General features: G+C 50.8%; 5 protein-coding genes across 5 annotated transcripts; all 5 read left to right on the forward strand.

The window, feature by feature from the left end:
* Positions 1-1,929: 1,929 nt before the first annotated feature.
* On the forward strand, positions 1,930-3,946 carry BU24DRAFT_338914 (cytochrome P450 2E1; the record flags this gene model as incomplete). The annotated part of the gene is made up of 4 exons (XM_033523154.1): positions 1,930-2,053; positions 2,141-2,366; positions 2,460-3,230; positions 3,286-3,946. The coding sequence occupies 4 exons, from the start codon at positions 1,930-1,932 to the stop codon at positions 3,944-3,946; spliced, it is 1,782 nt and encodes a 593-aa protein (XP_033390239.1).
* A 434-nt stretch (positions 3,947-4,380) lies between these two features.
* Positions 4,381-5,444, forward strand: BU24DRAFT_488229 (uncharacterized protein; the record flags this gene model as incomplete). Its single annotated transcript, XM_033533530.1, has 2 exons — positions 4,381-4,947; positions 5,038-5,444. Exons 1-2 carry the CDS (start codon positions 4,635-4,637, stop codon positions 5,442-5,444), a joined length of 720 nt encoding a protein of 239 aa, XP_033390240.1. The 5' UTR covers positions 4,381-4,634.
* An 806-nt stretch (positions 5,445-6,250) lies between these two features.
* On the forward strand, positions 6,251-8,633 carry BU24DRAFT_417551 (putative MFS transporter). The gene is made up of 3 exons (XM_033526745.1): positions 6,251-6,321; positions 6,393-6,828; positions 6,877-8,633. The coding sequence occupies exons 2-3, from the start codon at positions 6,470-6,472 to the stop codon at positions 8,270-8,272; spliced, it is 1,755 nt and encodes a 584-aa protein (XP_033390241.1). The 5' UTR covers positions 6,251-6,321; positions 6,393-6,469; the 3' UTR covers positions 8,273-8,633.
* A 398-nt stretch (positions 8,634-9,031) lies between these two features.
* Positions 9,032-9,496, forward strand: BU24DRAFT_457826 (uncharacterized protein; the record flags this gene model as incomplete). Its single annotated transcript, XM_033531573.1, has 1 exon — positions 9,032-9,496. The coding sequence occupies one exon, from the start codon at positions 9,032-9,034 to the stop codon at positions 9,494-9,496; it is 465 nt and encodes a 154-aa protein (XP_033390242.1).
* Positions 9,497-9,822: 326 nt separating this feature from the next.
* Positions 9,823-12,103, forward strand: BU24DRAFT_446812 (uncharacterized protein; the record flags this gene model as incomplete). Its single annotated transcript, XM_033530791.1, has 2 exons — positions 9,823-9,904; positions 10,139-12,103. 2 exons carry the CDS (start codon positions 9,823-9,825, stop codon positions 11,770-11,772), a joined length of 1,716 nt encoding a protein of 571 aa, XP_033390243.1. The 3' UTR covers positions 11,773-12,103.
* Positions 12,104-12,184: the final 81 nt, after the last annotated feature.

Below are 12,184 nucleotides of genomic sequence, written 5' to 3' on the forward strand. Positions count from 1 at the left end.
CAGCTTCAGTATAGGGCTTTTGTATATTGTGTTGTTGAGACATTACGCGCAATCGACGCGCTGGTGGGGCGCTCATGAAAAGGTGCCAGCTCGCTTGGGGTGCCAGCTCGCTTATGAAACACGTTACCTGTCATATCTGTATAGATTGATTGACATCTCAGGTCGTATAGAAAGGGGTTTAGATTCTAGGGTCTTTGTGGGCAACTGTCATGGTCAAGTAGTTGAAGTTAATTTGGGGCAGGATTAGACGACGCCTCTCGGAATGGATTCAAAGATTCTCTTGTCGTTCCCGCGAAGGCGCATCTAAACTCTTACCTACTTCTCAATCGACAAACGGGCCGATGCCCATAGCAGCAGAAACACCCAGACGAGCGAAGAGAAACAGAAAAATGGAGTTCTCGAAAGTGCATTCCAGATTTTGGCCCTATTACCAATATCTAGTCATCTTGAATCAAACATCTCAATATCAGAGCTCCCCTGAATCGATGTGAGTGCATGCACGTATCATTATCAGGCCAGCAATCTCCCTCCCTTCAATTGGGAAATAACCACAGCAAGATGACGAGTCAGCAAGTTGTCGAATCCGGCACTACGTGCGCTGGATAGATTGGTGCACATGGGTTTGCGTGGGACAGCATCTGATGTCACATCTTCACGCACTGGTCCTGCGTAGATCATTTAACAGCCACCAAAGGAGCTGATAGCGCGCTCGATTCCAAATATAGTGAAGGATTGTCTCAGAGTTTCTCTTAGGGAAGCAACTAAAGTTGTCAACAAGTTTTAGAAGGAGGGGAATTGTAATAGCAGCAGCTGGTGTTTGGCAGAGCCCTTCCGGACTTTTGGTCTCGGGTCTCCGCACTCTGCAGGCTTCGTTCGTCGTCGGCGCGGGAGATCTGAGTTGGCCGACCTCGACTGCAGGGATCGATGTCCCGGTAGCCGTAAGCAGCTAGTCCTAACATGATCCTAGCAACGTCTCGCAGGTGCACGATTGGCCAGGGGACGTCAGGCTATCTTGCAGCATCAATTCGCAGCATCACCTATCAACTCAGGGCTGCTGTGTGACTAACTGCAACATACTCTGTCTATGGTGTAAGATCGCCGTCCTTCAGCCCATAAGAGTCAACGGCAGTTTGCCAGAGAGGATGATACTATCGAACCCAAAACAGCGTGTGTTCGGCGTGGCTAGGATGGGTACCCAATTTCTCAGCTTGTGCTAACATACGTACTTGTACATGTAGAATTGCCAGGGGTTTCATTACAAAACAAATTCTAGCCACAATAACCGGCCGAAAGGGGACTCTCACTCGCCATCTCAAGGGAATGATTGTTATACAACGTCCTCACGATACGAGCTCTTGTATCTGGCTCTGTCAGAGTACAAGTGATGCTCTCATATTACCTTCATACTCTCGGTACTATCCATTGAATGCCCTAGGACATTTCATTGTGTATGCTCATACACCGAGGTCTTGAAAAATGCTATCAAACATCTGTCAGTTCATGATCTGCATCAGACGGACTTCGGATATGGGGTTATAAGTCTTGAAAACCACTTGGCCAGCACGCTCAAACTGTGCTATTGCCTCCAATCCACTCAAGCATAGCGAACAAGCGAGAAGGCTAATGACGAACGATGCGCTTCAGGTCGCGGCAGGACCTCCACAGACTGCCATATCAGGCCTAAATGCTATGCTCAGCAGGCCTCAGCGCCAAATGGCGGATCGGGATCTCAGACCTCGTTGCTACTCAGCAAGCTCGCCTTATGTGCGACACGTCGGCAATTCCGCCACAATGATCTATAACCTATATAGTATTACTTGCCCCCTGCTCGTGCTCCTGTTGTGGTAGATATACATAGGCTGCGTCCCTGGCCTTGTGTTGATTTCGAACGGCTCCTACGACTTTTCAACTTTTGGCTTTCTGTATGTCATGGCTCTTTTGACATTACTCACTGTGGGCAGTGCCCTTCTCGTATTTGCGGTTTGGAAATGGATCAGCATATCACGTCATAATAGAATACCTGCTGGGCTGAAGAAGCTTCCTGGACCCAAAGGTAATGTGACTTCCTTACATACTTACCGCCTAAGAGATAGCCTTCGATACATCTTGGGGTAACATAATTAACGATGTATTACTTTAGGCTACCCCATCATCGGATCAATACCTGATGTACCTGTCAAGAATGGTTTCATCAAGTTTGCTGAATGGGGTAAGGAGTATGGAGATGTCTATCAAGTTAACCTAGCAGGACATAATCACGTCTGGATCATGACAGATGAACTGGCGAGAAACATGATGGCAAAGAAAGGGTTGATATATGCTGCACGTCCCTGCGTGCCCGCTCTGATAGAAGACAATCGAACGGGGTACAAATATCTCCCGTTGATGTCAAACACAGGTAAAGTAGTCAACCGTACTAAGGCCCTGTCGTCTGACACCTAGGCAGAGAAGTGGACAAGACAGAGGAAATTCGCGAATGTTGTCATGCGTGAGAGCGAAAAGGTCATGTTCCACCGATACCCCGAGATAGAGGCCAAGCGCATGCTGGTGGAGCTTCTCGAAGAACCCGACCGCTATAACCACGCTATGGAGTCGTTCGTCGCGCGCATCACTTGCCGCTTAGCCTGGGGCCACAGCGAAGGAAGCGATGAACTCAAGCAGCGAGCCCGAGAACTACTCATCGTGGTTTCGCCTACGGGCTCTGTGCTGAACAGGCTGACATTCCTGATGAATCTTCCCGACTGGTTGGTCCCTGCGAAGGCCTGGGAGCGACGCCGTCTCCACACAGAGGAAATGTTCTTCCAGATCATGCAGGCTGAAGTCGAAGCCGACATGCGAGAAAAGAGAGCCCCCACGTCTTGGATGAGGACCTTCTTGGAGAACAAGAGCAAGTTCGGGTTCACTTACGACATGGAGGGTGCCTTCGCCGTTGGCATGCATGGCATCGCGGGAGCTCTGACAATCGCCGCGCCCATTCAGACATTCTGTCTTGCCATGTGCTTCTACCCACAGTACCTGAAGATGCTACAAGAGGAACTAGATCGCGTCTGTGGTGACCGGCTACCTCGCGCCGAAGACCGACCAAATCTCCCATTTCTCAGAGCAGTGATTCGAGAATGTCTTCGCTGGCGCCCTCCTGTGCCTACAGGTATCCCACATGCACTTGCCGAGGACGATGAGTTTAATGGTTACTTCATCCCTAAGGGCAGTATCATACATCCTCTTGAGTGGTCAGTATTTCTCTATCACATGTCCGAGAAGCTGAATTGATGATAAATTCTCCAGGTCCATTGCACGAGATCCCGAGCTTTTCCCCGACCCTGAAGCATTCAATCCTTGCAGATGGGTCGAGCCCAGCTATCCGACGTACAAAGAGCCACTGACAGAATACCCCACCATAATCAACTCAACGCAGTTTGGATATGGTCGCAGACTATGCCAAGGGCAGACCGTGGCTGATGAGGACCTTCTCATTGGCATTGGATCCATTGCATGGCTTTTCAACCTGCAAAGGAATCCTGATGAAATAACGAATTCTGATGCCACCACACCCCAGGTTGTCTCGGATCCCGAAAAGATCGAGGCCGACACACTGGGCATGAACAAGAAGGCATCGATATCCACCGAGGAGTTGAGCGCCGGCATCGAATCGAAGAAGCCGACGATGGAAGACGAGATTCTGTCCAAGTACAGCTACCCAGGCTCGGATCCGACGAAGCCGCAAAGTAACCAACATCTCGCGGACGCTACGCTCGACTTCACAACATTGTTGATTGCGAAGCCGTTGCCATTCAAGTTCCAGCTCAAGCCTCGCGACGAGGAACGCGTGAAGAAGGTTAAGGCTTGGTTTGAGGAGGGCTCGCAGCGGGGTGACTATAGGCAGACTCGAGAATACTGGGGTACAAACCATGGAGAAGGCAAGCCGTTGGGATGGGGTAAGGTATAAGCCATCGTGATAGAACTATAGTGTTACGATTCTACTCTCTGGGGTTACGCAGTGTATAGGCTGCAATGATGAGTCCCTATTTGTTTCTGGGTCCGCAGCCAGGGAAGTTGGTTTTGAGCGGACTGGCATGGCGAAAGGTGGTGGTTCTTCGGTTGACAATCCCAATCGTCATATATTTCCTTCATGTTCAATCTGCATCTTCTAGACCACCTTTCAAATTGTTTAGGATGTTACCTTCGATTTCTATGGTACTGTGGTGAGCGACTGTCATGAACGATTTTGGGCTGAGTTTCGTTTACCAAAAATGGAGGCGTGCAAGCCAATAATACCCAAGTCTCGGAAGACAAAAGCTCCACCCAATCACAGTCACGTACCCTTACTTCGCAATTCAGCGTCCCGGTCACTTTACATTTAACTCCTCATCGCTTTTTACCCTTCCCGCTGCCTATTCCTGTTTTTATGTCTGTGGTCAAGGAGGAGCAAGGCGTGCTCAACATTCGCAACTCCATAGCAATCAGCCTCGTGCGCAACAATAACAACAACACCGCGCTTCTCCCTTGCACTGTCTTCGTGTCTCATCTCCATTTGTACCACAGCCAAAGTGTGCCGTTGAAGCCATCAATGCCCCAGCTTGCCCTGCTTTAGGCCCGTAAAACGACTTTTGTCTCCGTTCAAAACTTCCCAAGCCATGTCGCTTCAGACGCTGCCAAAGCGCGAGCTGCTCATGGTAGGCATGAGTGCAAAAACATACCGCATTGGAAACATCGTTAGGAAGGAATGTCATGTACTCGTTGATGACATAGGCATCACAGAGCAGAACCTGGAGGCATGCAAAACAGAAGCTGATGTCTACTTCATCCTAGGCAGCCACCCACTTATCGCCAAAAGTTTATCAAGTGGTCCTTCAAGGGAACACGTCGAGCTCGAGTTCTATCCCAACGGCAACCTCAGGGAATACATCCGGAAGAATAGAGCAAGCATCACAGAAACGGATCTGAAACGTTGGGCCTACTAGTTGATCGAGAGCGTCGTTTATATCCATTCTAAGGGAGTCCGGCATTCTGATCTCAGGCTCGACCAGTGGTTGGTAGACGGGAACCTTGTCGCTCGACTGAGCGACTTCAACGCATCGGGATTCGACGACCAGCCAGACCTTGGATTAAAAGGGAAACCAGCACAGGGACTTGAGTCCATAAGTCACTCCCTTCCTCGAGATCCCGAGGCGGATAGCACGGTCGAGTCGGATTTGTTCGCTCTCGGGTCTACGCTTTATGAGCTCATCGCCGGACAAACCCCTTACGAAGGCCAAAGCCACGAATCTATAGAGACATTATTTCGAAAAGGAGAATTTCCGAGCACAGAAGGGCTTCTGCTTGAGGAGGTCATCATGGGTTGCTGGAAACAAACGTTTTCTTCTGCCACCGACGTCCTCAACTCCAACAAGAACATCTTCGGAGTGAAGGAAACGAAAGAAATTGACGAGATTGGGGCGATTTAGTTTATGCTTTAGTACTGCACAAACCCACTCACTACACACTGGAGAGGACTATCTCCAACATCACCCAAATTCCGGTGACCAAGCGACAGGACACAGCAACATGCTACGGCATGTATGACATCTAACGATTCCTAACATTGCATGTCGTATCCTGAGTTTAAGCAGCACGGCACAGTAGCTTGCGGCACCAAATCATCTCACAAATTTACGTTAAGGGATGATACCGCCTGCCTGTGCATAGAATCCCTACAAGAAATGCTTTTAGCCATAGTCTTATGTAGAACAGATTCGAATACAAAATAGACCCTCCTAAGTAACCAGGCCATGCCTGGGGACTTGTAATCTGCAGTAACCACGCTAAAGAGCCGTGGTTTGGCAAGGAAAATCCCTTCGAAGCTGGCCAACCTAGCACTTCCCATATCTTCTGGCATGCTAGATCTCCATGGATGGATCTATCTTTTTGAACGAAACCAAATGATTCTACGATTTGAGTAATTCATGGTAGTCGAAATGGCTGTTTTTTGGTAAAGTATCTGACACTTGTATGGAGGCACTTGCTCCACCTAACATTCTTCATGTAAGGTGAGATACTCGTGTATTTACGTTTACTGCTCATGGGACATATCTAGAATCTTAGACTAGGGGATCAGAGTAGCATACATAGTCCAGAAACGCTATTGATCTAAGTTAGAAAAGATTCCTATGTCGTTTTCATTGTCCAACCAAGACTAGAATTGCGCTAGAAGCGCCCAAGTGTCGTAACATGCCCACAGTTTGTCCCAATATATTTCAACACCCCAGGATTGCCATCAACGGAGGTAATCACTTTTATAGTGGATCAATGTCGAGCTTGGATAATCATTCCATGCCAGATAAGGTGAGAGAGCCGGCACGTGATCGTGCACAGACCTACAATCAATCAACAACGTCATCCTGATCGCCTCCAAGATGCGACGCGACCAATGCTTTCACGATAACCACACTTCGGGCGCTCTAATGAGCAATTTGCATATCTCAATACGACGATGCTCGGCTTCACTGCCTCGCGCACGCAGGTCTGCGCATACTTGTTCGGAGTAGCTCTCTTCAGCATCTCGTTCTTAGTGTTCCTGAATAGCTCTGTGAGCTTCGTGATCACGCAACGAATCGGCCGTACCCACAATGTTGGAGATGCTGTCGGAACACTTGGATTCGCAGATGAGCTCGTGGCATTGGTCGCATGCCCGGCCTGGGGCCTCCTAAGCGACCGCGTGGGCGTCAGAAGTGTTGCTGTTCTGGGATACACGATAGTGGGAATCAGTCTATGGGTCTTCGTACAGGCGAAGAATGTCTACCCGCAATTGCTACTTGCGCGACTATTTTTCAGCTTGGGCGCAACTGCGACGTGAGTCTGGATGCAAATTCCAGTAAACCCTAACTAATGACCCCCAAGCGCGACCATGGTAACGGCCATTCTTCCTACCATGACGATCGCGACAGACTCCAATGACCCAAGATCGCCCACGCGCACCCATCGCCCCTCACATACTCTGGCTCCTTCCATATCTTCTGAATTGACCATTACGCCCGCTCGATTCCGTGATCATTCTCCTTCAAGCGAGTTCACAGCTAGGAAAGAGGCGAGAGCATCCGCGTCGCATCTCGCAGGGCTGGTGGGCATGTTCACCGGCTGTGGTGCTCTTGTCGCATTATTGGTCTTCTTGCCACTTCCCACACGTTTCCAGCATGTTGGACATAGTCCGGCCACCGCAGTGGCGGATGCTTTCTATGTGGTTGGAGCTGTAGCAGTGGTCGTTGCCTTGGGTTGCTTTTTCGGATTGCGGAATCTACCAGGCGAAGATGGGAAAGGGCTGAAGCGTCTTGTTCGCGGAAACTTGCCAAAGGACGACTCGCGCTCATCAACTCGACCGCTGATGTCCTACCCTCGCCTCTTCCTCGCCAGCGTACAGTTGGGATTCAAATCACGGAACATCGGACTGGGCTATCTCGGAGGCTTCGTAGCACGCGCTTCATCCGTTGCTATTTCACTGTTCATTCCCCTCTTCACGAACACGTATTTCTTGAAAACCGGACGGTGCACAGCAAACCCTGACAACCCCTCCGATATCAAGAACGCTTGTCCGGACGCTTATAAGCTCGCGGCTGCTTTGACAGGTGTCAGCCAACTTATCGCACTACTATGCGCTCCACTGTTCGGATATCTCTCTGCCCGCTCACAGAAGACCAATGCTCCTTTACTGGCGGCAGCGGGAGCGGGGATTGCAGGATATGCAGCCTTTGCATCATTGGCCAACTTTGATCACGATGATTCTAAGAACGAATTGCGGTCTGGGTCCGTCTTCTTGATAGTAGCCCTTCTGGGTATCAGTCAGATTGGTGCTATCGTTTGTTCTCTGGCTCTTCTTGCACATGGCATACACAACGACGAGCAGCCGAGCAACGGCCACATGTCAGCAGACGAAAGCGCGAATGGTACCAATCATCCATCGGCTGGAGCCACACCTCCTCGTACACCTCCTCTCACTCCTGCGACCGAGGACGCGCCTCTTTTGTCAGGCCGCAATTTCTCATACCCTGATCGCGGCTCTGGATCAAATAACTTGAATCATCTGAAAGGTAGCATTGCCGGTACCTATAGCTTGCTAGGGGGTTTCGGTATTCTTCTCTTGACGAAGCTCGGTGGGGCCCTTTTCGATTCCGCCGGACCTGCAGCTCCGTTCTTGATGATGGCAGGGTTTAACGCGATTCTCTTGGTCGTCGGTCTTAGTATAGGGGCTTCTGACATTTTCCAATCGGTGTCCTCCCGCCTGGGCTGGAGGAGGACATAGGCGATTATTCAGTTGTGGAAGGACTCTACGAATTGATGTAATGGAATGATTGTAACGTGTTGGTAGTACTTGGTACACCATCATTGCAAAGTGTATGATTTGGCGATTCACGTAGCATTGCATTGCAAGCCCTGCCACTTCTTCATATCTTCGCATTCTCAAATATACCCTTTTCCTGTTGACCAAATGCTTGTTCATGTTAGCAGTGCGGGTCTAGGACGGGCGTTCTTCGGATCGATTAAACACACCCCCGAAGGCTACTACCTAAGAAAAGTGTCAAGGAACAAGTCGATAAAGACGTGTGATTCCATGTCCCTTTAATCAATGTAATGCAAGTACTCTATGAATGCGATTAATCCAGAAATCTGATTTCTGTCCATAGAACTGGACCTTGGCACGGGCTGTGGTTTCAGCTAGTCGTACGACATAACAATGATGTCCGCAGTGACATTGACTACTATACGCTTACCAAAGTCCGATTCTGTTTTCAATGTCCTTTCCCACACAGACGTCATGCGATGCTCACAATTAGCGACAATTAATACTAATGAGGATGTTGTTATAGAGTATATAAAGGCTTGATGTTCGATCACACAGTGTCAAGAACAGCTCAGCACAGTCACTCATTACAGTCACTCATTACAGTCACTCATTCTTGCTCAACGTAGCAACACACTCATTTTAAATTACGATCCACTGTTCTTAAATCCACTTGTACGTTGTCAAGAATATCTTCTATTCCACCCATCCTTTCTCAAGATGCAGCACTCCACCACAACTTATGCGGCCATCGTTGCCCTTCTCCATCTCACCTCGTCCGTCACTGCTGCACCTAGTGCTCCAATCAGCAGCACCAAGGCCGTCGCAGCGCCCGAAATCAGAACCATCAGACTAGGCCACGAACTCATCGAAGGTGAACCGAAAATGCTTGGTGCGTATTCCTGGACTGCTGGAGAAGCATGTACGACAAATTCATTCAGTGGACATAACTGGTTTGATGACGGTCCCTGCCGAGCCTATTTCTCGCCTTCCGGCACAGGAAATCAGTATTACATGGAGGGGTGCGATTCACCAAACGGAACGCAAATCATTGATATTTTTGACAAACAGGTCGGTGAATGCAAGGAGGAGGAGCATGAGGACGACTGCGGCGGTGGTAACAAGTACATTGGAAAATATCTCTGCACTATCGACATGGCTGCAACGGAGGCGCCTGGCAAATAATCGGGAACGCATCGAGACGAGAATGGACGATGGGGTCAATAGAGAATGTGTTGATACAGGCCAAGAGGGGAGGCAAGAGATTTGAAGAAGTAGAATATCGCTCTGTAAAATCCATTTCTTTTTGATGTTCTAAATTTGGGATTACAGCACCGCAATTGATGGATGATCAGAAACGAATCTTCACATGCCCGTAAACATTCTGTACATAACCAAGGTTCGCTCAGAGTACCGCAAAGTCTGCTAGAGAGGAACTTAGTTCATCTGACGTTGATACTTCGCATACTCGTTGTGTTATGCCTCAGTGTTGGAAGCTCCTCACGCACAACATGAAGGACGTCAACTACCTATTTGGCAGATTATACCAGCGGTTAGCAAAACCACAACGACTCCAAAGCCCCTGGTTAATAGGTAAACTTGTCAAGGACAATAACAATGAGAAGGTGAAGCATGAGGGAGATTGAAGCCTGGTGGTTGCTAGACTGAACGAGGGTTGCTAAGGGCATAGCAACACAACACAACACTGCCATCACAACATCCATCCCCGACCTGTTTACACACCCCAAACCACCTACACCCTCAAAAACCATACGCATCACTACCTCTACATACCAATTGATCAGATTGCTAATTCATTGCGTGCAGCTCCTCGTTCCATCAATCCCTCCGGTATCTGCCCTCATCGGCCGAACCGAATCGAACGGGGGGCCAGCGACCAAAACAACATACGCAAACACTGCTTCATTGCATTCGCAATCGCCGCCGCGATGGAGGGAGATGCTGCCTCCAAGTTTTCAGTGCTCCCTCCGGCCATTTGCCAAGCTGAGATACCCTTTCATGAAGAAGGTTACCCCATCGATGCCGTAAAGCTAACACTTCTCAACATCAGCATGAATCTCGTCGCCATCGACACCAATTCTGTCCTCTGGAAGAGCGAGAAGCCCGTTTCCTGGAAAATCAGCCTGGCAATGCTCCTTAACCGTCTCGAGATGGGAAAGTTGTCTCCAAGCCCTCTTCGCCCTTCAGTCCAGAATGCAAACGCCGCCGCCGCCGCCGCTGGAGGCATCAACCCTCACAATAACAACAATACCAACAACACCCACAATACCAGCCACTACAATACCAACCACCCCCATCACCACCATCCCTCTCCCCTCACCCCAGCCCCCACCCTCGCCATGACCCGCACCGGCAAATCCGCCAAAAACCGTCCCCTCGAAGACTTCGAAGACCTGTACTACTCCTCCCTCGCCTCCATCCGCGACATGCACCAGCACCTCCGCATCCGTCTCGACAACAACTTCGCGCAGCCCTCCACGCCCGTCTGCACGCTCGTCATCACGGAGACGCACGCCAACCACGTCTTCACCATCGCCGACACCCTTCCCCTCCTGCACGCCCACTGGGCCACCCTCAACGACCCGCTGCTCGTCAAGCCCCTCGACGCCGCGATCCGCCGCGCCCGCGTCAAGTGCATGCACCTCGAGCTCATCCAGCGCGGCGGCGGCAGCGACGCCGCCACCATGGACGACGTCGCGGAGACGCTGTATGGCGAGGAGGAGTACGAGGAGACGCCGGGCCTCGCGTGGGTCGGCGGCTGGGCGAGCAGCATGATCGCCGCGTGGATGGAGGAGAGGTACCGTGGGGTTTTGCCTCCTGCCCCTCCTGTGCAGGAAGAACAGCAGGAGCAGCAGGAGCAGCAGGAGCAGCAGCAGCGTGCTCAGTCCCAAGACCAGAACCAGCATCAGAATCAGCAACAGCAAGGTCGCCGTGACGAAGCCGGTCCACCACCAGCCCAACAGCCCACTTTCAACGACGCTGGTCCATTCAAGCAGCCCACTTTCGACGAGGCCTGCGACGCCGTCCGGCGGAGCCTAACCCGAGGAGGAGGAGGAGGAGAACCCCAACACCAGCACGACTACGACTACGAAACCATGAAGCGCAAGCGCCAGACCGAAGGGTTCCTCGACCAGCAGTACCAGCTCCGCGAGGAGCAGCTTCGCACCGCTGGAGAGGCGCTGGCGAGGCGCTGGGGCACGCAGAAGGACAACGCGGAGTGGGCGATGCGTGCGGAGCGTGTCAGGAGCTATCAGGACTACCTCTGGGCCATGGTCAACCGCCACGAGGGCGGCGCCGTAGGAGGAGCACGCGCACCTGTTGGAATTTGGGGTGGCGGCGGCTCGGTAGGTGGAGGTTCGGTGGTGGGCGGTACCGATGGAGGTCATGGAGGTGCTACAGCGCCAGGAATGGCGGGCAGGATGAGTTGGGATTTCGTATAGGTGGGCTCCAAGCTTGGGCTCATGCTTGTGAGAGATTGGACGACGTCGTCAACCCTTCCTTTCGCTCGCTCTTGGGCCTTCACTCGATATTCCTGGCTTGCATCTCTCGGTACACGGTGGGGGGGAACAAATTGGGCCTTGAACTTGGGAACTTGGTTAAACGGCCTTTACTTATGGATTTCACGAATGGATGACTGGCGTAACGGATGACTGGCGTAACGGATTAACGGATCAACGAATGAATGACTGGGACGAACTACCTTTCAATGAACCTGGAGAATGGCATGCCATGGCATGTCATGGATACCTTCAATGACATTGGAAACATACGTAGGTAGATTCACATGACGCAAGTCAGTTAGGTACCTAGGTAGTAGATGAATGAAATGAAAAGTCTTTAAAAAATATACTG

This window comes from Aaosphaeria arxii, assembly GCF_010015735.1.
Source record: "Aaosphaeria arxii CBS 175.79 unplaced genomic scaffold BU24scaffold_1, whole genome shotgun sequence".
In the NCBI taxonomy this organism is placed as follows: Eukaryota; Fungi; Ascomycota; class Dothideomycetes; order Pleosporales; genus Aaosphaeria; species Aaosphaeria arxii.

Excerpts from the sequence above, each read along its gene's own strand:
- BU24DRAFT_417551 (XM_033526745.1), top strand. The coding sequence starts at position 6,470 with ATGCTCGGCTTCACTGCCTCGCGCACGCAGGTCTGCGCATACTTGTTC. Across the intron at positions 6,829-6,876 it reads AGCTTGGGCGCAACTGCGAC|CGCGACCATGGTAACGGCCA; the intron begins GTGAGTCTGGAT and ends ATGACCCCCAAG.